The sequence below is a fragment of the Mastigoproctus giganteus genome, chromosome 13, assembly GCF_048544385.1.
Source record: "Mastigoproctus giganteus isolate SK-2022 chromosome 13, ASM4854438v1, whole genome shotgun sequence".
NCBI classification, from domain to species: Eukaryota; Metazoa; Arthropoda; class Arachnida; order Uropygi; family Thelyphonidae; genus Mastigoproctus; species Mastigoproctus giganteus.
The window spans coordinates 349,106-370,694 of record NC_143587.1 but is presented as its reverse complement, the minus strand read 5'-3'; the positions used below and the strand labels follow the sequence as shown (position 1 = coordinate 370,694).

The window sequence follows — 21,589 nt, the reverse complement described above, 5'->3', positions numbered from 1 at the left end:
CCTAGGCTTTCCCGCGTCCTTTGCAATAGTTCATGGATTCCCCCTAAGAAGCGTATTACAGAATTTAACTATGCTTAGAAGATGTTTTCAGTCTAACTTCCTCCAAACGTACAACACCCTGAAGATTGATCCCCACAAGTTCTGTGATGAGAAAGCGTACAGATCTGAGAAGATACAGGACATGTACCACCACATAAAACTGTAGAAGTTTCCTGATTATCTCCTTCAGGATGGAATCTCCCATGAACTGTACTTTGCTGAAGAATTAATTTGTTTTAAATGATTATGTGTTTTGTATGTACAGATGTATTGGCTGTATATGCACACATTAGGACGCGTATGTGTTTATATGTCTCTACCTTTTGCTCGTGTCACTGTATATATTTTTATCCGCTATATTTGCTCACTTTAGATGTTTGTTGGATAAAGAAACTAATGTTCATAATATTATATAGAAACTGTTTCTATAAAATAGAAATAATAATAATATGTGTAATTTATGTACGACTTCTATGTTTGCTGTCTAAGTCAAAATGTACAAATGTATATAGGCACCCACGCACGACTTCTATGTTTGCTGTCTAAGTTATAATGTACAAATGTATATAGGCACCCTCCTAGCTGAAGGCTGTTCAGGGGTGAAGCATATGGAATAAATTGAATAATAAATAATAAATAAATAAATTCGGGAAGAGGGCGGCGGTAAGCGATTCTCTGGGAGGGCTGTAAGGCAAGGAATTTTAAAAGCAATTAGAAACAGCGGTAAGGAATGCGTTATTTTTAGTAAGAAAAATAGGCGGGAAATAAAAGTTAAGAAAAAGAAATTGGACGTGATTGGTGGAAGAGATCAGGCGATGAATGACGAGCGAATAGATGAGAGAGAAATTAAGGGGTATATTTTTGGGAAAAGGGAAGAGGTGGGAGCAGAGGAGAGAAAAAAAATTTTTTTGGAAGGAGCTGTAGGGAGGAGATCTGAGAAGTGATTGGTGATAGTAAGGAACAGAATGAAGAATGATGTCAACTTTGTGACGAAGTAGAATAAGATGGGCGTACAGAATTATGGAGATAAGGAATGAAACCATCGAGTCGTCTCGCGCCCAGTGAAGGAAAGGAAGGTCGAACCCGTCCACGGATCTGAGTCGAAACATACCCCCCCACCCGCAGCAGTAAGAAGAACGGGTAGAAACGAAGTATTTTCACCCAGGACCGACAAGCTCGTCTGTGATCGAATGCCAGAAATATATTGTGTAGAGATGACTGATCCAACACCGTGAGGGACGTAAAGGGGGAAGCAAGAAGGAGCAACCCTGGTTCAAGCCAAGAAGCATTATTGAAGGGCTATTATTCTAATGAAAGAGGGACTATAATTGTAATAATAATAATGGCGAACTCATCTATAGACAGACAGAGCTATGTGGATGACTTTATAGTAGATTAGGGAGGACAGAGATTAATATTTCGACTGTAGATAGTGAGTGGCATTAGCCGATATTAGAATGTATACGACTCGAAACAAAGGGCAATTAAAGGGGAGTCTAAGATAAAAGTTTCTTTCGTAGAATGAATTGTAGCCAGTGTAAGTAATCAAGGAGTAATGAATTAACGGTACGTAGATCAATACACCTTTGGATTCCTCTTTAGAGTGTATCCGAGTAGGGACAATCGATGGTTGGAAAGAATTAGTTCTGTTTGTAGTTATCTGTGCATAAAGTGTTATAGAATTGGAGTATAAGATTTATACCTCCTTCCTGAATACAGGTAAAGTGTGGTCCTTACCGAGGTTAAGAAACTAATCAAGGAATGTTACATTGGGTATTAAGTCTTTAAGTAATTGCTAATGTGTAATGAGGAATTTACCATCCAAACTGGAGTCCGCCAAGGGGATGTAGCCTCCCCGTTGCTTTTCAACATCGTGGTCGACGCCATTATGAGGCAAGCATTCAGAAACAGACAGCGCATACAATATGACAAGGATCACTATGTGACTGACCTGATGTTTGCTGATGATAGTGCTATCCTTGGCAGTAACGACGCTGAAGCCACGGACATCCTCTACGACATTGCCCGCATTGCCCGGCCATACGGTTTGAAGATCAATGCTAGTAAGACAAAGGCCCTGACAACAGATGGGTCGCAAGCCACCATCTATCTCGAAGGCGTCCAGATCGAGCAAGTGCAGGACTTTAAATACCATGGGTCGCTGGTCCAGGAGAAGAAAGTTGCATCCACCATGGAAATCCACAGCAGAATTGGACAGGCGGCCACTGCGTTCGCCTCGCTCAAATGGTGTCTGTGGAAGAGGACCAACATTTCCACAAAGACTAAAATCAGACTCTTCCGGACTTTGATCCTGCCCATTCTTCTTTACGGATCGGAAACATGGATTTGTCTCAAGTTAGATTTGAACAAACTTGAGGTATTCCAAATGCGATGTCTGCGGCAGATCTTGGGCATCTCTCTTCGCGACCGCATCACTAATGATACCATCCGCGCCTGATGCCAACAGCAACCAACCATTGACGACCAAATCCAGAAGCGAAGGCTCAGATGGTTTGGCCACGTATGTAGAATGGGCACGAACAGAATACCATCCAGACTCCTTTGGAGACAACGACCCACCCAATGGAGCATCCAACGGACCGCGCCTAGGAAAACGTGGGCCAAGCAAGTGGAAAATGACTTGAAGAGCCGACGTCTCGACCTTAACCAGGCCAGGACTGACGCCATTGATCGTAAGGTATGGAAGAACATCACAGAGCAAGTCCGAAACCCTGCGGCACCTACAGCAGCATACTGGTTGCGTGGCCAACCGCCTCCCCCAGCTGCCAGCTAAGGACCAAAGAAGAAGAAGAACAAGAATGTGTAATGAGAGGGTTTTATTATCCCGATGTGTAACAGATGGTGTTACTAATGTATATCTTAAAAAGAATGTCATAAATGGGAAGAGACGCAGTTTACCGTAGGTGTGGTACGTACACACAGTGTGTACGTGCCATACTTTTACAAACCCTTCACGGCACTAAGCCAGGGATTAAAATTAATTTATTTTTATCGCGTTCAAAAGAAAGTCGTTTACATTTCTGAAATCACGTGATGAGTTATTTCGACACATTAGCTCAATTACTATCAACCACAAATATCCCCGCCAGAAAAACAACCCGTATCCGACCCTGCCTTTAGTCGAGTTCGTGAAGCACTTTTCTGGAAGTTCAAAACAATCGCAGGGATGTCTTCTGGCAGATAAACCCATTTTTCGAAAACAGATGTGGGAGGGTGGCACCATTCAGCCACAAAACTAAATCGAATGCACACATCTGAAGGAAACATTACGAAGAGGATGCCACGCAAGTACGGCGGTGCTCAGAAGCAGCGCGAAGAGAAATTAATTGAAGACCGCCGACCGGGCTAGCCGGGTGGGTAAAGTGCCTGCCTGGCAACCCAAAGGTCGCGGGTTCGAATCCCGCCTCGGGCTTGGATCAAAGTACTGCAAAAACCTTGGGAGGTGCACTGTGGCCACAGAAGCCGATGCGCCAGCAACTACAAAAAAAAAAAAAATAAAAAAAATTGAAGACCGAAAGTTTCATTACCTGCCCGCGCACTTTCTTGGAACAAATTTTTTTTTTTTTTTGGGCAGGAACCTCCCCAGAGTGAGAACAGGGAAAAGGGCGATTATGCCGGTGTTTGGATCGAGCCCGAAACTATCGCAAAAGGTAACGACGAGTAAAAAGAAAGACGCTCAAATGTTCTTGTTTAGCCGAAGTGTGAGAGTTTCTTCGTGGTACGAGCAGGACAGAGCTGGGAGGGCATTGTCGGTTTAACACGGGCTTCGTCAGCAGAAGGGCTGAAAGTGGCACTTCTTGTGCCACTCGATCAGCTGCTAGTGAACTGCATCGACCTGCGGCTCACTGTGGACCAGAAAGAATACTTTGGGTTGAGAGAGGTGGGAAGGAATCCTCTGGGTTTGGGCAATTTGCTCTCCTCCAGAGTTTGCTCTTCTGAAATCAAAATTTGTCTCGACGACAGCGCCTGACATTTCATCTGTTGCAATGCAACTGCGATCCACATACTATACCGCGTACCTATCCTCCCTCCCCCCAGTAAATTCACTGTGCCGCCTTAATTCTCTTTACACCCGCCAACAAGTTGCATTGGTAATAATTGTTAACAATTTTCGTGTATTTTACTTTGTGGTACCAATTTAGATTTCGCTTCGGCACCACTTAAGATTATTCTCCAGATTGCAGAGCGAAATCGATAGTTGGATTTTGCTTTCTCAAGGAGCGCTAACGTTTCGTCTTGTTTTTCTTAGGATGGACGAGGACCAGAGCGCCCGGAGAAATGCCCAGAAATACTTGCGAGTGATCGACCCGGACTACTACGAATTTGAAGGTGAGTTATTAAGATATTAATTAATTAAATAATTAATTAAGATGTTATTAAGATGCCATTCGATTCCTTGTGAAGGGCAAATGAAAGATCAGCTTCGGTTAAATGCGCTTTCACGAAGGAGTGCCAACGTCGGCGTCTAATTGTGCGAGGGTTCAGGCGGATTCCGTTTGAAATGCGAATAAGTAAAGAAGCCGAGACTTCACCCTTTCAAACCAACTGATTTCGAACCAATTATTAAAAAAGTACTCGCGTCGAGTCTCCATTAGATCCAGCTTTTATGCGTGCGTTTTGTGTCGCGCAATAGGGGACGGCGAAATGTCGTCCGTTCTGTAAATCACCGGGGACAAATGGACCATTTTACGCTCTGTCGTCCGTTTACGTTGCCGTCGTGTCCTACAGAACGCCAGCGCCAAAAAGTCGCGCGAAGTTTCTAAGCACGTGGTGTGTAATTGGTCCTTTTATGCAAACGCGCCACTTGTCTGTCGCGAGCTGTCTAAGGTGTATCCGCGCCGCAAAACGCTCTGTCGGATCATTTCAGTCCAATTGCGCGGAGGTTTCCCTTCAAGGGAGGTTGTTGTCAGTTGAAGTGACTATTTTTCTCTTATTTTAATAAAAAAACGGAGGATGTTGAACGTTTATGGATGAGATGAAGAAAAAGAAAGCACTTTGGGATTCATCATCGGACGAGTACAAAAACAGAAAAGTGGACGGACAGAAGTGTGTACTGTGATATTTCACCCGTCTTTTCACTGCAATGAGCCGATACGCAAAACAGATCGCGCGCGCATCCATCTTTTTGTACTCTCCGATGCGAAATGCCACTGTGGCACCACTGACGCCATTTGTCCACCCGCACTCTTCTTTTTTTTTTTTTACGGAAGACAAATATTGGTCGCGTAAAAAAGAAAATCGGCTGTTGCGCGAGAGAAAACGCACGCATAAAAGCGGGCTGAGAGTTGCTTTAAAATATTGCTGGCGGTGAAGATTGATGCAAATCGTTGCTTGGATCCCGCAGAGCGTCCGATCCGCTACTGAACACGCGCAAAATACCTCGCGTTGTTTTATTTTTATTTAATCGAAGTTTAACCAAAGATGGTCCTCCCCGCGCAGCCAACCATCAGTTAGGAGCGTGTTGCAGTTCGCTCGAGACACATTCAAAATAATGTAATTCTTCGTGACGGCCTTAAAAAAATGAAATCTTGGACCGAATTGCGAAATCACATTTTTTAAACGGAATTAGACGGTCGAGCGACGCAACGAAGACGGATGCCCCGTCTTCTCGGTGCCAAAATACTGGCATTAAAGGAAAAGAAAACAGAAGGCCCGGCTGCCTTTTGCAAATTAAAAACATCGCGTTAATTCCTGCGAACGGAGGAGGCCTTCTTGGGACTGGAGTGAGTGAGTGAGTGGATTCCATTAAAAACGGAATCTTCTCGCAGCATTTAACAAATCTGTTCGCACTCCGGGAGATACAGACAACCAGAGGAGTTCCCAGGACAGAGGCTGTACAGAGGAAGAGCAGCTCCTTATTCAGCAGTCACGCGGGCTTGAATGACTTGCATCCAAACGGAGACTGTTCCTTCTTTCCAGGGCTGCTTTATACGGTGGTGTCTTATACTTGGAAATATTTTTCTTATTGAAAAATAAAAAGAAACTCTGAGCTGCTAAGAAGAATCGGACTCGTCGAAGATCGGGGAAGGGGTGACACGCCCCAAATGAAAAGCCCTGCTCGGCACAAAAGATGGTAAAAGGGCGAACATTCGAAATGCGACTGTCCATATTAACCTCAAAATGCAGCTGATTGTCCACTAAATGGGAGAAATCCAACCCTGAAAACGAAGGACAAAATCCGTGTACGTAGTGTTCTTTTCTTAAAGTGACTTCTACCACCAATCACTTCCTCGTCTACACTTAAAGATGACCTTTGATGTTACCTTCACCGCGATCAAAGTTCTGTTTTTGTGATTAACCAGATGAACTCGTGGTTCATTCCATTCCATTCCACTCCATTCCATTCCATACCATACCATACCACACCACATTGAACTGTGGCCAAATGACTGCTGGGCCGTATTTCTATTACATTTGGTCAATGCAGTGCTAACACGCTTCTTATATTACTTTTATTATTCCGACGTATTGCAATAAACAATTTTTTTTTTAAAATCCCGATTACTCCCAGCAGCTTCGGAAGTGCTGCAAACATTCCCCGTATGTAATATCGCCATAAACACTCACATTCGTAATCGAATGAATGCCATAATCGATTATAATAAAATAGAGAAGTTTAAAAAAAAAAGCCATAAGCAAACTAATATCGTTATAATTAACGTTATTATCTCTCTCTCTCTGTGCCCGCGCCCATTTCCCTTCCCGCATCAGCCACATTTTGGATTATGCACGATCCATTGCGATGACCTCTCGATTATGCCCATAGTGTGCATAGTATTAGGGTCAGGTGCCACCTGTGTTTCCCACATCTGCGCCATATGCACGCTGTGAAGAAATACAGAACTCCTGTAAATGTCAGAAAAGTGTTCTGTGTTGAATACGTAGTTTTCTGTTGGGTGTCCTGGTATTTGGCCGCAGGGCTCCTGGTGGGATCCCACGTTGCCCGCGCACACACGCCACTAGGAGGTAGCCAGGCTGCCCATAATTCTCTGGCTAGTCTCCGTCAGGGTCGACTCAGCTTTCTGAGCGGAGCCCAAGTTATAAATAGATATATAAAATAATAATAATAAAATAAAAAATTAAAAAAAAGCGATTACCTAGTGGTACAGGGTGTACGGAAGAAGAGGTGGGATGAAAGTAAGGGGACGTAGGCAAAGGCATCCCCACCCAGTCAATGGACACCAAATTCCCTCAGGCGAAGAAAGTGGAAGAAATAGGGTCAAAAGTGATTGTGCACAGATAGGATGGCCATTTAGCGCCTCTGTCAAGTCCGGGTGACGTCCAATCTAGAGGTTTAAGTCAATCCAATGGGTAGCTATCAAACTCCAATCGTCGGATAGTTGTCCGTTTAATGGCGTGACGGTCAAGTTCCAGACTGTCTAGTCTGGATGGTAGTCCATCATGGTCTCAAACCGTCTGTTGTCTTCCTCGGAACCGTTGTGGTTCCGTCACAGGAACTGTAGATAAGGATTTCCTTCGGCTGAAGAGTTCTTCTGTGAAACTCGTAAAAGTTGTATATTCCTGCCTACTATCAAGTAGGTGTGCTTCTTGATATTTGGGTATGTAGGTCAAGGAAGTGTTGAAGGTGCAGCGGAAGATCCTCGTACTGAGGCTTCGGAGAGGTGGAAGAGCAGTCCACAGCAGACCACCTCTAGTTCCAGTGGCATGGCACCTGCCAGGATTTTCAGAGCATGGGTACTGACAACGCAGCAGGCACGGGTGGTGGCGAGCAGGATGTTCCTTTGCAGAGAGTCGAGGATGGATTTTTCTACCAGTAACAGTGATGGCTTTCGAGTACCAGATGCCTGCTGCGTACGTTATAATCGGGGTAAATACCGCTTTATAGAATAAGGACAGAATGTGCCTATTGAGTCCCAGTCGCGTCTGGCATTTACAAGGTGCTGCATCACCACAGACGACATTGACAGAGAAAAGTCACAGCCAAAACTATTACAGCGCCTAAATACCTCGATCCTGAATGGTGTGTTTATGCAGCCCAGGCAATTCCATGGGATGTCCTTGAGGAATGCGACCCTGCACTCGGAATTGACCTAATGACAAGATAGATAGCCACTGTCTCTCTCTCTCTCTCTCTATGCTGCAACAAAGAAGTTGACCATTACAGAGCATTCAAGGGCCACGTGGAGTCGAAAAGTCTCTGAAAGCTTCCACGTCAAACAGAACATGCACAAGCGGTGGAAAAACTCCGGCTCGCCCTCGGACAGAACTGCATTCTCCCGAGCTAGGGCTCTTTTTATTAAGAACAAGAGGGAGGCAATAAAACTTCACCTAGAGGCTACCATAAATAAAGGGAAGCCCTTCCACAGAAGCAAATCAGAGGACTCCATCCACTCACTCAATCTGAGCAGTTGGCTCGATCACATAACTAGGTTTGCGGCTCAGACAGAATCCACTACACCAATGGAATTGCCAATCAATCTGATTTCAACCGACCCCTTAAATTCAGTTCAACTTACCAAATATCAACTGATTGATGCAATAAACAGTTTAGCACCTACGGCCGCATCCGGCGCAGACGGGATTCCTCAGTTTATGTTGAAATGCCTGAGTATATTTATTGTTGATCCCATTCTGTCATTATTCAACAAAATCCTTCATCAAAAATTCTTCCCTCCTATGTGGCATGTCTATCTAGTAAGACCGCTGCCAAAAATACGCTCTGCTTCTCAGCCCAGTCACTTCCGTCCTATTTCCTCTGCATCATGCCTATTAAAGCTATTTGAGAAATCTCTTCTGAAAACTTTAACCACCCGAATGATGCCACATCAGCCACTGCAGATCCACTATGCCACCCGGTCAAGATCCACCGCTACAAATCTAGTCAGCTTCACTACCAAGATCCTCGAGGCATTTGAGCACTGTTCGGAAATCACCGTTACTTATATCGACGTCCAGGCAGCATTTGATTCCGTATCCGTTCATGCGTTCGTAAGGCTATTACGTGAGTATTACCTCATTGGCGGAGACGTGCTCTGGTTCATTCAGACATTCCTTGAGAACGGGACTATTATTGTTCGCGATGCCAATCGGCGCTACACCAGAACTATTACAGCTGGAGTCCCACAAGGTGGGGTCCTCTCTGGTATTTTTTTCTCAGCCGTTCTTCTGCCTTTCGTGACGGGCCGAACTGATATTATCACCTTCGCCGATGATATAAAGCTGTTCACTGTTATCAACCCTGGAGACACTGCTGACTACACAAATGTCGTAATCGAACATAAAATCCAGAACCTCGAGGCCTTCCTCTCCGGTTTCGGCCTTCACATCAATCCTGAGAAGTCGAAACAGTTGACTTTCTCGCTCAAACGGAACCCAACGATGGTGCAACCCAATATAAGAGGAGACGCGATTTCTGCTGTTCAGCAACACACGGACATGGGCGTTATTTTTGACCAGAAGCTCTCCTTTCTACCACACATAGACCATCTGCAAATAAAGTTCTGTCGACTCCGGTGGATGCTTAAGAAACAACTTATGCATGTCCATGACCAGGCTATTGGGTGCAGATATATATTGAGACATGTGTCTACCAAGTCCTACTTTATGGCGCAGAAGTCTGGACCTCAACTGCAGCAACGCATCTGAGACGGATTTTTGCGGGCGAATTTTGGCTATTGAAGTGGGCCATATGGAAATTCCGGCTTCCCTCCGCACGAAGGACCACCCAGATGGCGGCATCTGTAAACATCAGACGTTTTCCTGCCATTATCCATGAGAGAATAATGCAACGAAATAATGCCAACCATCATTTTTACAGAAAAGACTCGTCTTTTCTGTAAAAATGATGGTTGGCATTATTTCGGACCCAGACTTCTGGGCTAACTGCGGTTGGAGGATCCCAGTCCCAAGCCTTCGGACCAATCCAGTCCTTCAGGCCAACCCAAACCGGTTAAAGTTATCCGATCGGTTCTTACCCGTGCAAATGCTGCAGTACGTATACTCCTTGGATGCCGACTTCTACAAGTTCGCATTGGATAAAAAATACAGGCAGAACTTACTCCATCCACTTCCAGGCCCCGAGTGCCAAGCGATAGTGTCCAAGCGATTTTCATAAGTGATATATAGTGCTCTTTCTCAGTGATTTAGTTATATTTTCTTTCCAGTGCTATTCTCATTTCTTTGTAAGTGGTTCTGTACTTAACAGATCCTAAGTAAGAACAGAGAAAGGAAAATTACCTTTCTTTTCCTAGTATATTTATTAATTTTTGCACTAACAAACTAACCTCTCCAACCGCTTGGTCACTAGGTGGCACCGCTCCTGCCTCCATGCCGGGGCCAGAAATCTGGGAGGAAAAGCTCTCACTCCCAGGGCTAAAAGGAGCAACGATGGAAAAAATAAACAGTCCTCGTGTGGATCTTATGATTCAGAACTAGACAAACATAATCCAGATCGTGACGACACAAATGTATCCCATGCTAAGAGACAAAAAAAAAAAAAAAAAAAAAAGGAACGGACAAGACCACTCCTCTCTTTCTAATACTACACTCCTCCACAGACCAACCATTGAGTGAGCTGTCCCCATTTTTGATACAGAAATGTCTCGAAAATGTGGCTGGCCCTCCAAAAATGGTTCGGCGTTTAAGATCCGGAGATTTATTAATCGAAATGACCGAACATAGACATGCTGAGAGGCTACTGAATGTATCCACTTTTGGTGGAATTCCCACATGCCACCTTAAACTCCTCTAAAGGGTAATTTCAGAGTGGGATCTATTGAATGTATCAGAGGATGAGCTTGTGCATGAACTAAGAGATCAAAACGTAGTACAAGCCAAAAGAATTGTTATTAAAAGAGATGAAGAGCCTGTCCCCACAAGGACGGTGATTAGCATTAGTAGAGACATTTCATGCAAGAAAGCAAGCTTATACAGCATCAGCCAAACAAAAAAAAAAAAAAGATACCACTTCACCCCTCGGTGCGTTCAAAATACCTGTCCAGCTGAGCCTTAAATTTATTTAGGCTATCAACTTCCACGACAAGGGATGGAAGTCTTCCACCAACCAACCACTCGCTGGTTAAAGGCAAATTTCCACACGTCTATCCTACGTCTGTCTTTCCTCAATTTGAATTTATGCCCTCTCAAGTGATTATTCTGAGCGAGAGGAAGAATCTCATCAGCATTGAGCATGCTCAAACCATTCAATGCTTTATACACCTCTATCAGATCACCTCGCTGGTGACTAGTCTCCAGACACTGTAATTTGCAAAACTTAAGCCTTTCTTCGTAAGAGCACCCCTTTGTTCCATTCACTAATCTTGTTGCCCTTCTCTGTACCCGCTCCAGCAGCTCTACGTCCTTATTGAAATGAGGCCTCCAGACCTGTATACAGTACTCTAGGTGTGGCCTGACCATTGCCTTATACAAGGGAATAATCACCTCCTTACCCCTGCTAGAAAAATTCCTATATATCATTGACAATACGCCATGAGCTACTCTTGCAGCCCGTCTGCACTGCTCAGAGAACTTCATATCTGCCTGCACAACCACCCCCAGGTCCCTTTCATTCTCTACCACTGTCAGTGTAGTACCACAGAGTTGATACGTTGCTCTGGGGTTGCTGCTTCCCATGTGTAGTACTTTACATTTGTCAATGTTAAACTTCATTTGCCACCTCTCAGCCCATCTGCTCAACCTTTCCAGATCCTGTTGAAGCAGCGTAGTGTCAGTAGTGTCCTTGACAACCCTGCCTACCTTTGTATCGTCTGCAAACTTGGACATTAAGCTTGATATACCATTATCAATATTATTTATAAATACAGAAAACAATAATGGACCCAACACTGAGCCCTGAGGGACTGCACTAATAACATTAGTCCACGATGAGCAGTGTCCATTGATTACCACTCTCTGTCTTCTCCCCCTCAACCACCCCTTTATCCATAGCAGCAATTTGCCTCCAATGTCACACTGCTCCAATTTGTGTAGCAGTCTTCCATGTGCAACAGTATCAAAAGCCTTTCTAAGATCCAAGTATATAATATCAAAGTTATTCCCTGCATCCAGTTCTTTTGTGACTGCATCATAGTATCCAATCAAGTTGGTCAGGCAAGACTTCCCCTTAACAAAACCATGCTGTGTTCGAGCTATAACTGCAGTCTTGTCTAAATGATCCTGCAGTGCCTCTTTAACTAGTGCCTCCATTAATTTTCCTAGAACAGAAGTTAAGCTCACAGGTCTATAATTACTTGTGTCAGCCTTTGATCCTCCTTTGTGAATTGGGGTCACATTTGCATATCTCCAGTCTGCGGGTACCTCCCCTGAGTCCAAGGAAGCTCTCGTAATTATGGCTAAGGGTTTGCTTACTTCCTTTGCTGCCTCCTTTAATATAACTGGATAGATCCCATCCACCCCGGGTGCCTTTCTTGTGTTTATCTTCAACAGTTTCTCCTCCACTTTACGCCCAGTTATTTCAAGATTCTGTAGCTTACTGCTAGAGTTGAATACACCTCTGGCATTCCCCTCGCTGAATAACTCCTCATGTGTGAATGTCGATGCAAAATATTCATTTCGTTTGTTAGCTACCTGAGCAGGATCATCAACAGTTGACCCATCAATATCAAGTGGACCAATCTGATTCATCCCCTTCCTTCTAGAGTTTACATAAGTAAAGAACTCTTTGCTGTTTTTCTTTGCATCCCTTGCCAAGGATTTCTCGTAATCTGCCTTCGCCTGCCTAACCTCCTTTGTAATTTGGTTACAGATCAACTTGTATCTATCATAGGCTTCTGTGTCATGTGTTAATTTGTATGTATTTTTCTTCTCTGCCATATGCCTCATTAGTTCATTTGACATCTACTTAGGCCGAATCCTTGAACAATATTTCTTAGTTGGTATGTAAAGCGTAGTAGCTTCCAAGATAAGTTCTTTGAATGCTTCCCATTTTGAATTTGCTGTTGGTAACATCATCAGTTGGTCCCAGTGTATAGAATTTAAATACTGTCTCAGACCATCATAGTCGCCTTTAAGAAAACAAAAACCCTTCCCTTTACCCCTAATGGTAGTTACCTCTTTCAGTAGCTCCCACTTCAGCACACTGTGATCACTGCCACCTAGTGGTTCATTTATCTGCAGATTCCTAATGCATGAAGAATCACTGCTGATAATCAAATCAAGAGTATTACTCACTCTAGTTGCCTCCCGAACATGCTGATGTAGAAAACAATCATCCAATAAATCCACAAAAGCCTTGCTAGTGTGTGAGTGACCAGCCCCCAAATTCCAGTCAATATCTGGGAAATTAAAATCTCCCCTTATAAGACTCTCTGATTTACTGGCCCACTCTATTTCCCTGTACAGTTCCTTATTATACTCATCAGAGTCATTAGGCCTATAGCACACTCCTACTCTCAATTTTGATCTCCCAATGCTTATGTCACACCAAACTGACTCGACACTGCACTGTCCAGCGATGTCCACTGGCTTCACTTCCTTGGATTTTATGTATTTCCTAACTAATAGCATAACCCTTCCTATCCAGTCTATCCTTTCTGTAGACGTTGTTGTACTCCCCAACGTGATACTAACATTGAAAACACCAAATCTACCTACTTCTATTAAAGCTAGCCATCTTAGATGGCAAGTAAGACCATACATTTCGAATCCAGTCCGGTGCTTTAAGTACCAAAAATTTGGTCATTCCCAAGCTGCCTGCAGAGGTGTACCCACTTTTGCTAACTGCTGATCAAAAGAGCATACACACATAAAATGTAACACTGAAATGCAAATTTGTCCTAACTGCCATGGTAACCACTTTGCATTCTCTAAGGAATGCCATCAATGGAAAAGAGAAAAGAATATTCAAAAATATAAGATTGGGCAGAAAGTATCCTATCAAGAAGCGAAAAAACATTTTGCAGTACCTGCTAAGTCACCTACATATGCTTCAGTTACTCAACGGCTACGCTCAATAGAAACTCAGACGGACTGCTCAGTCCCTCCAAATATCTCAATATTTGGTTGGGCTAAATCACTCCTCTCCTAATCAAAGGAAAAACCTATTCCTAAATATGCTACTCGAGAAGCAAATACTCCTGTAACAATACCTCCGGATAAGAAGCCTAAGGAGAAACCAAATGAACGAGCCAAGACCCCTGAAAGAAGCAACACTACTAAATTTATATCCGATACCATGGATATTGATGAAAAGATAGAGGAAGATGATTCAATTCTTGAGATTCATCCAGAGGATGACATTGACACGGGTAGGCCAATCTTCCCAAAAAAAGAAAAAGCAAAAGTAGACAAACGCAAACAAAAAAAAATCCGCCCTAAGAAACCAAACCCTCCTGAAACCAAACAATGCACACAGTGATTCAATGGAATTGTCGCGGATTTCGTGCAAATTTAGATGACCTCTACGATCTCCTAAGTGAATATAAGCCTGTCGCAGCATGCACACAAGAAACAAACCTGACGAATGCAGTATCTATAAAAATTAAACACTTCACCATGTACAGAAAAGATAGAAACTGCTCTAATGCAGCACACGGAGGAGTAGCGCTGTTAGTAAACTCTTCAATTCCCTCCAGACCTGTTCCCTTGCAAACACCGTTGGAGGCAATTGCAGCCCGTATCACAATTGGCATAACGATAGCATTAGTCTCATTGTATCTGTCACCAAAGCACGCTTACACCCTTGCTGATTTAGATGACCAAGTAGGACAAATACCCGCTCCTTTCTGTATTCTGAGTGACTGGAATGGTCATAACCCCCTGTGGGGCTCTCAACAACTTGACTGCAGAGGACAAATAATTGCGAAATTCTTGGATAAACACAATCTAACTATTTTAAACACCGGTGATCACACATGTTCATGTACCATCTGGCTCAAGCTCTGCCATTGATCTAACAGTATGTTCTGCAACAATATTTCCCCTCATAGACTGGACAGTTACTGACAACCCTCTTGGTAGTGATCACTTTCCGATCATCTGTAATTTCTGTACAAGTTTTCCTCCGATCAACAGAATTAGAACAATTTGGAAATTTGACAAGGCCAACTGGGCTAAATATCAAGAAATAGCTCATTTAGATACCACTATCAACTGACAAGATTGATTCTGCAGTAAGCTATATTACACAACGAATAATGACAGCAGCTGAATCCACTATCCCGAAATCATCATTTAAAATCCGACTCCATCCAAAAATGTGGTGGAATAAAGCATGTAGCATTGTTAAAAGAGAAATAAATAAATCCTGGAATCAGTTTAGAAAACATCCAACCACAGCCAACCTCCTACAGTTTAAAAGAGCAAGGGCTAAGGCTCGTTATATAAGACGGATAAGTAAAAAAGAAGCATGGGCACGCTATGCTGCCACAATAAACAGATTCACAGATACTGCTACAGTCTGGAAAAAAATCAAACGTATCAATGGCAAATACTTGCTACTTCTCCGATTCTATTTCTGAAAGGAAAGGAAATTTCTGAGCCTGAGGAACTTGCTAATGCATTCGGCTTGTCTTTTGAATCCCTCTCAGCTGTTTCCGCTTATGAACCAGCCTTTCAGATGCTAAAATGCAGTACAGAAAAGTATAAACTGAATTTTAATACCGCTCTCCAACATTCATACAATCTGCCGATGACCATGACTGAAGTGCTTAATGCGCTCACAAAAGTGAAAAACAGTGCCCCAGATCCTGATGGCATTTATTACGCAATGATTTTCCATTTAAGTGAAAGATCATTAAGTGCCCTCTTATTACTCTATAATAGAATTTTCTTAGAGGAATATTACCCCACCAGCTGGTGCCATTCTTATGTGCTAGCCTTCCCGAAACCAGGAAAAGACCACACAGATCCAACAAACTATCGACCTATCTCCTTAACAAGTTGCTTGGGAAAAACAATGGAAAAAATACTTAACACCCGACTAACGTGGTATTTGGAGACTCAAAACATTCTGAGTCCAAGCCAGTATGGTTTTCGGACAAGTAGATCGACGCTTGATCTCATTATCAAAGCGGAAGCAAATATTCGGAACGCCTTTCTAAGAAATGAACACTTTGTTATGATATGCATTGACATCGAGAAAGCATTTGATACAACTTGGCGTTATGGGATTCTTTGGGACTTACGTAAATCTGGTCTTCGGGGTCATCTCCCGAAATTTATTCAGCGCTTCCTATCTAACAGATCCTTCCAAGTCCTCTACCACTCGTCACTTTCTGGAACATATGTTTAAGAAGAGGGAGTTCCCCAGTGCTGAGTGCAACACTTTTTGCCATCAGGATTGATTCAATAACCAATTGTATACCTAACACAGTCGGTGCATACCTGTATGCTGATGACCTTGCCATCTCATGTCATTCTCAAAATATGCGACTTATTGAGAGACAACTACAAGGCACCATTAATCGAATCGTCTCTTGGGCCAAAAACAATGGTTACAGAATTTCTAAATCGAAAACAACTGCAGTACACTTCTGTTGCAAACCTTCAGTTAGACTCCCATTGTATTACCTTTCAACCAAGTACTGGTTTTCTTGGTATAATACTTGATAAAAAATTAAACTTCCTTGAACATATAAAATATATTCGTACCAGCTGTCTTAAGAAACTAAATATTCTCAGAGTAATCTCCTCTATGTCATGGGGTGCAGATCGGTACATGTTGCTACATTTATACCGCTCATTAATTAGATCCCGCTTAGACTATGCATCTCCTGCATACGCCTCAGCCAGGCCAAGTGTACTGAAATGGCTTGATCCCATTCATCATAGTGCACTTCGAATAGCACTGGGTACCTTTCGTACATCTCCCATTTTAAGTCTATATACGGAAGCCAATGAACCGCCGCTAGACCTTCGGCGACAAATTCTTGTCCTAAATTATGTTGCAAAAATCAGCAGCTTTCCACATCGCCCGATATGGCAATATCTTTTCAGACCAAAATGGGAAAACTTCTATCGAACTAAATCACGTCTCGACAAACCATCTGGCATTAGGCTTCAAGCTCTAAACACTAGCTGGGGACTCAGCATGAATAACATAATGCAGGATACATGCAAATCCAGCCATGGCAAATACCCACGATACATATTGAAAAATACTATCAGAAATGGGGAAAGAACAATCTCCCATATATTAACATCAGACAATTATATCTGGCCCACTCCACTCAGTTTAGGAGTTACGTGCAGCTATATACAGATGGATCCAAGACTGCCAGTAAAGTTGGTACAGCTGTAGTCCTGCCGGATGCTATCATCGCTGAACAGCTTCCCTCAGAATGTAGTAATTATACTGCTGAGTTGTATGGTATTTTACTAGCCCTGGAGAAAATAAAAGAAGCCTCATATACTCCATCCATAATATATACCGATTCATTAAATGCCGTGAATTGTATGCAATGTAAACGCCCCAACAGTCATCCTCTGGTACAACAAATCTGGACTCAGTTAATGGCAATTCATGCACGTGGTCACCGCATAATTTTTTGTTGGATTCCTGGACACTCTGGAAATCCCAGGAAATGAACAGGCAGATTTAGCTGCCAAAATGCTTCAAATCCTATTTCTTACAATTTCAGGACACCTTATGTTTACTATAAATCCATTATACAGCAGACCTCTAAAGAACAGTGGAAACATATATGGGAAAAAGAAACAAATAATAAACTTTTTGAAATAAAGAGAGAACCCAAACGGTGGCGGTCCAGTCTGAGAGGAAATAGCAAAGAAGAAACTGTACTAGCGCGACTGCGCATTGGTCACACATACCTCACTCAGTTATTTATTAAGAAAGGAAGATGCCCCACAATGCATGTGGGGCATCTTCATGTCCACTCACTGTAAAGCATATCGTTATCGAATGCCCACTATATCTAAGAGAACGAAAAACTGCTTTCTCCTTACTTTTCAGAAATTGCAATCAATTAACACCAGTAATGTTCTAGAAGATCGTCAGGATATGGATGACGTTTTTGTTTTCTTAAAATCGATTGATAAATATCACCTTGTGTAGATTTTTATCACAATCAACAACAAAGATATAGTAGTCAGAAATCAGTGAATTATAGCTACAATTGTTGATGCACCAACAAACTTAACAACAATAACCATCGACTTCCTTCTCAAGAACGTACGTCACAGGACATTAGAATCTGCTCACAAGGACCTGTCCATCATTGCCATGGGTCCCTCACTACATTGTTCCACCTTTCTGCGCCTGCCCAGATGACTCCAGCACTTTAAAAGGACTGCTCCCTGGAGAATAATTCAACGTGATAACGTTCTGTTGTGCATATATGTTCATATGTAAATTTTTCATTTGCTTTCCTACACTTGCATAATTAGTAATAATATTATTTTTTTCTCCTCTCTCATCCTTGTTTATTACATTGTATTAGCCGTTACTGTAAATCCCTGGCTTGTAGCCGTGAAGGGTATTGTGTACGGCATGTGCGTTCTGTATACAATAAAGAGTTCTTCTTCTGTATAAATAGCGTTCAGGTGCCACCATACACAGGAGCTACATACGAGTATAATATTATGTACGAGTTTAAACGCGTATTTATTTTAATACCTGCGTGCGTATATATCGCGTTGATCTGCATATCCTCGCTTTAAGTTTAGTTAAAGATTGCGCTGGTTTTGTCAGATAGAAGAAAATCTCAGAACGAAACTTTCCACTCGAGTAATTAATATTACGAGCTTTAAATGTCAAGGGGTTACAGCTTTTCGACCAGAAGGACCTTTGACGTGTCTATTATACACGTGGCCTCCCATGGAACCCACATCGCGTTTACTGGACTGTGCCGCTCCTGGTCAGTAGCTGTAATCGGGATCGCTGATGAGAAACGAAAAAATAAATTGGAGGAAATTTGGATGAGGGGGTCAAACATCGGCGTCGGAAGGGTTATCATTTGCCCTGTCCGAAGCGGGACACTGAGGTATCAATTTGTAACCCTTCCGACACCGACATGCTAACGAAGTAGCTGGAAAACTCCACCCTTCCGAAGGATTGGGGTTTCTTTTCTCTGTGTATTTGCGCGTTCTCGGTATTGAAATTTTTCGTTAATTCTTTGTGTGTGTGTGTGTGTGCTTCTTAAATTTTGTGTACGCGAATGCTTTACTTAACGTGGCAACTTTCTTTTTCAGTTCACGTGTTCTTCGACGACGCCTTCGAGCTGAGTGACGACAACGATGAAGAGATGGTCGTAAATCGGTTCGTGAAGCAAATGATTCAAGTGATCGACACGGCTGCCAGGTAAGCTTTGCATCTCGCGACCCCACTTCGTGAATAAATGAACGCAGATGTCTTTGTAGGCACTAATGGTGAGACGACATACAGGGTTCTGGGTACGACGTCCTTCGTTACTCTCCGTGACGGTTTGTTTATTTTAAAGCAAGAGGATGCGCCCAGTTAGTGTATTACAGAGCATAAAAAAGATAAGAGAACTAAGATTTGTACAGAACATAAATTAATTTTTAGTGGCTTCACCACTCGGCGTTCGTTTGAAAAGGACGGGATCGAAGACCTTGGGATTCTCGAGGGCCTCTTCAATCTGAGCTACGGCAAACCGATATGAGGAAGTGGTGAGTGAAGGAAAATTCTTCGATAAAGACAGAGAAATGCACCGAGCTACGGAATGCAACGGGGCCCTCGTCTTCACGCCGCTCACTCCCTCCGCATTTTTCTTTGACCCCTCCAATGAAGAAGACTGCAGCTCTAGTGGATTTAGTCCGGTGGACAATCAACCTCCAAACGCACAACCCGGAAAGAGCGACCAGGGGTTTCATTTACGAAGAGCAGACCCGTCTTCAGTCAGTCGTGCTCCATGCGGTGTTTGCCCGTTTGGTTCACATAATTTTTAAGGACATTATTTCAACCATCGGGCCAACTTTCACAATTTGGCCTTGTGTATGACTTTATTTGGTGTACTTATAAACAGCAGAGAAGGCATAATTCAAATAGCAGAAGACTACTATAGAGAATTATACAAGGAGCAGGGGAATGATGCCAGCAGTGGGGAAGATGGATTGCAAAGTAGCAACACATACGACATACCCAATATTCTTCCTGATGAGGTAGAACATGCATTGAAGAAAATGAAGAATCAGAAAGCCCCGGGGGAAGATGAAGTTACTGTAGAGTTGTTAAAATTGGGAGGAAGAGACATAACACAAAAACTGGCAAGGCTCTTCACAAAGTGCATTAGAAAAGGTGTGATGCCTAAGCAGTGGAATAATGCAATCATAATTTTGCTGCATAAGAAAGGAGATAAATCAGAAATTGGAAATTATAGACCAATTAGCTTGTTATCCCACATCTACAAGTTGTTCACAAGGGTCATTACTAACAGATTAGAAAGAATACTTGATGAGAATCAACCGAAAGAGCAAGCTGGCTTTAGGACAGGATTCTCAACTATGGATCACCTTCACGTAATATCACAGCTAATGGAGAAAGCAAATGAATATAAAACACCATTATGCCTGGCATTTGTGGATTATGAAAAGGCATTTGACTCCATACAGCATAAGGCAATGTTTCGGGCACTGGAAAGACAGGGCATTGATACCTCATATATTATGATTTTGAAGAAAATATAGGAGAGTGCTACCTCCTTTATTAGACTAGACAAAGACAGTAGGAAATTTAAAATTGAGAAAGGAGTTCGACAAGGAGACACAATATCTCCGAAGCTGTTTACTGCTGCCCTTGAGGAAGCTTTCAGAAGATTAGACTGGTCGCAGAAAGGAGTCAATGTGAACGGAGAGTACCTAAACCATTTACGATTTGCAGACGACATTGTGGTCATAAGCCATGATCCCAAAGAATTAGAGGAAAATCTTAATCAGTTATGCACAGCTAGTAAGGATTTTGGACTAAAGATGAATATGGCTAAAACAAAAGTAATGATGAACAAGTATGCCACAGAAAGGGAAATAATGATTGAAGGAGCAGTAATTGAAAAGGTGGAGTCATATACTTATCTGGGACAAGTTATTAGCTGTAATAATGATAAATGGCTGGAAGTCAAGAGAAGAATAAATTTTGGATGGATAGCATTCAGGAAATATAGTCACATACTGAAGAGCAATATCCCAGTTTGTCTGAAACGTAAAATAATGAACCAATGTATACTCCCCACCATGACTTATGGAAGTGAAACTTGGGCACTCACCAAAAGAATGGAAGAGAAGCTGAGAACTACACAGCGAAGAATGGAAAGAATCATATTGGGAATCAGACTGTTAGATAAGAAGAGAAACACATGGATTAGGCAACAAACTCAAGTAAAGGACATTCTTATCAAAACTAAAGAACTAAAATGGTCTTGGGCAGAACACATAGCTCGAAGACATGATGACAGATGGACTAAGAAAATAACAGAATGGTACCCAAGAGGAGCTAGAAGAAAACCTGGAAGACAAAGGCGGAGATGGATAGATGAAATTCATGAGCTTGTGGGTAGTAAATGGATGTCCAGTGCTCAAAACAGAAGGAACTGGAAAGTTGCTGGAGAGGCCTTCATCCTGCAGTGGATTGAAAATG

At 42.7% G+C, this 21,589-nt stretch overlaps 1 protein-coding gene across 1 annotated transcript in view; it reads left to right on the top strand.

The window, feature by feature from the left end:
* kkv (hyaluronan synthase-like protein kkv) overlaps positions 1–21,589 on the top strand; it is a 401,584-nt gene that overhangs the window by 270,678 nt on the left and 109,317 nt on the right. The window contains exons 8-9 of the mRNA XM_090387806.1: positions 4,310–4,389; positions 19,189–19,297. Coding sequence (XP_090243932.1) covers positions 4,310–4,389; positions 19,189–19,297 — 189 coding nt within the window. The remainder of the gene's footprint in view (positions 1–4,309; positions 4,390–19,188; positions 19,298–21,589) is intronic.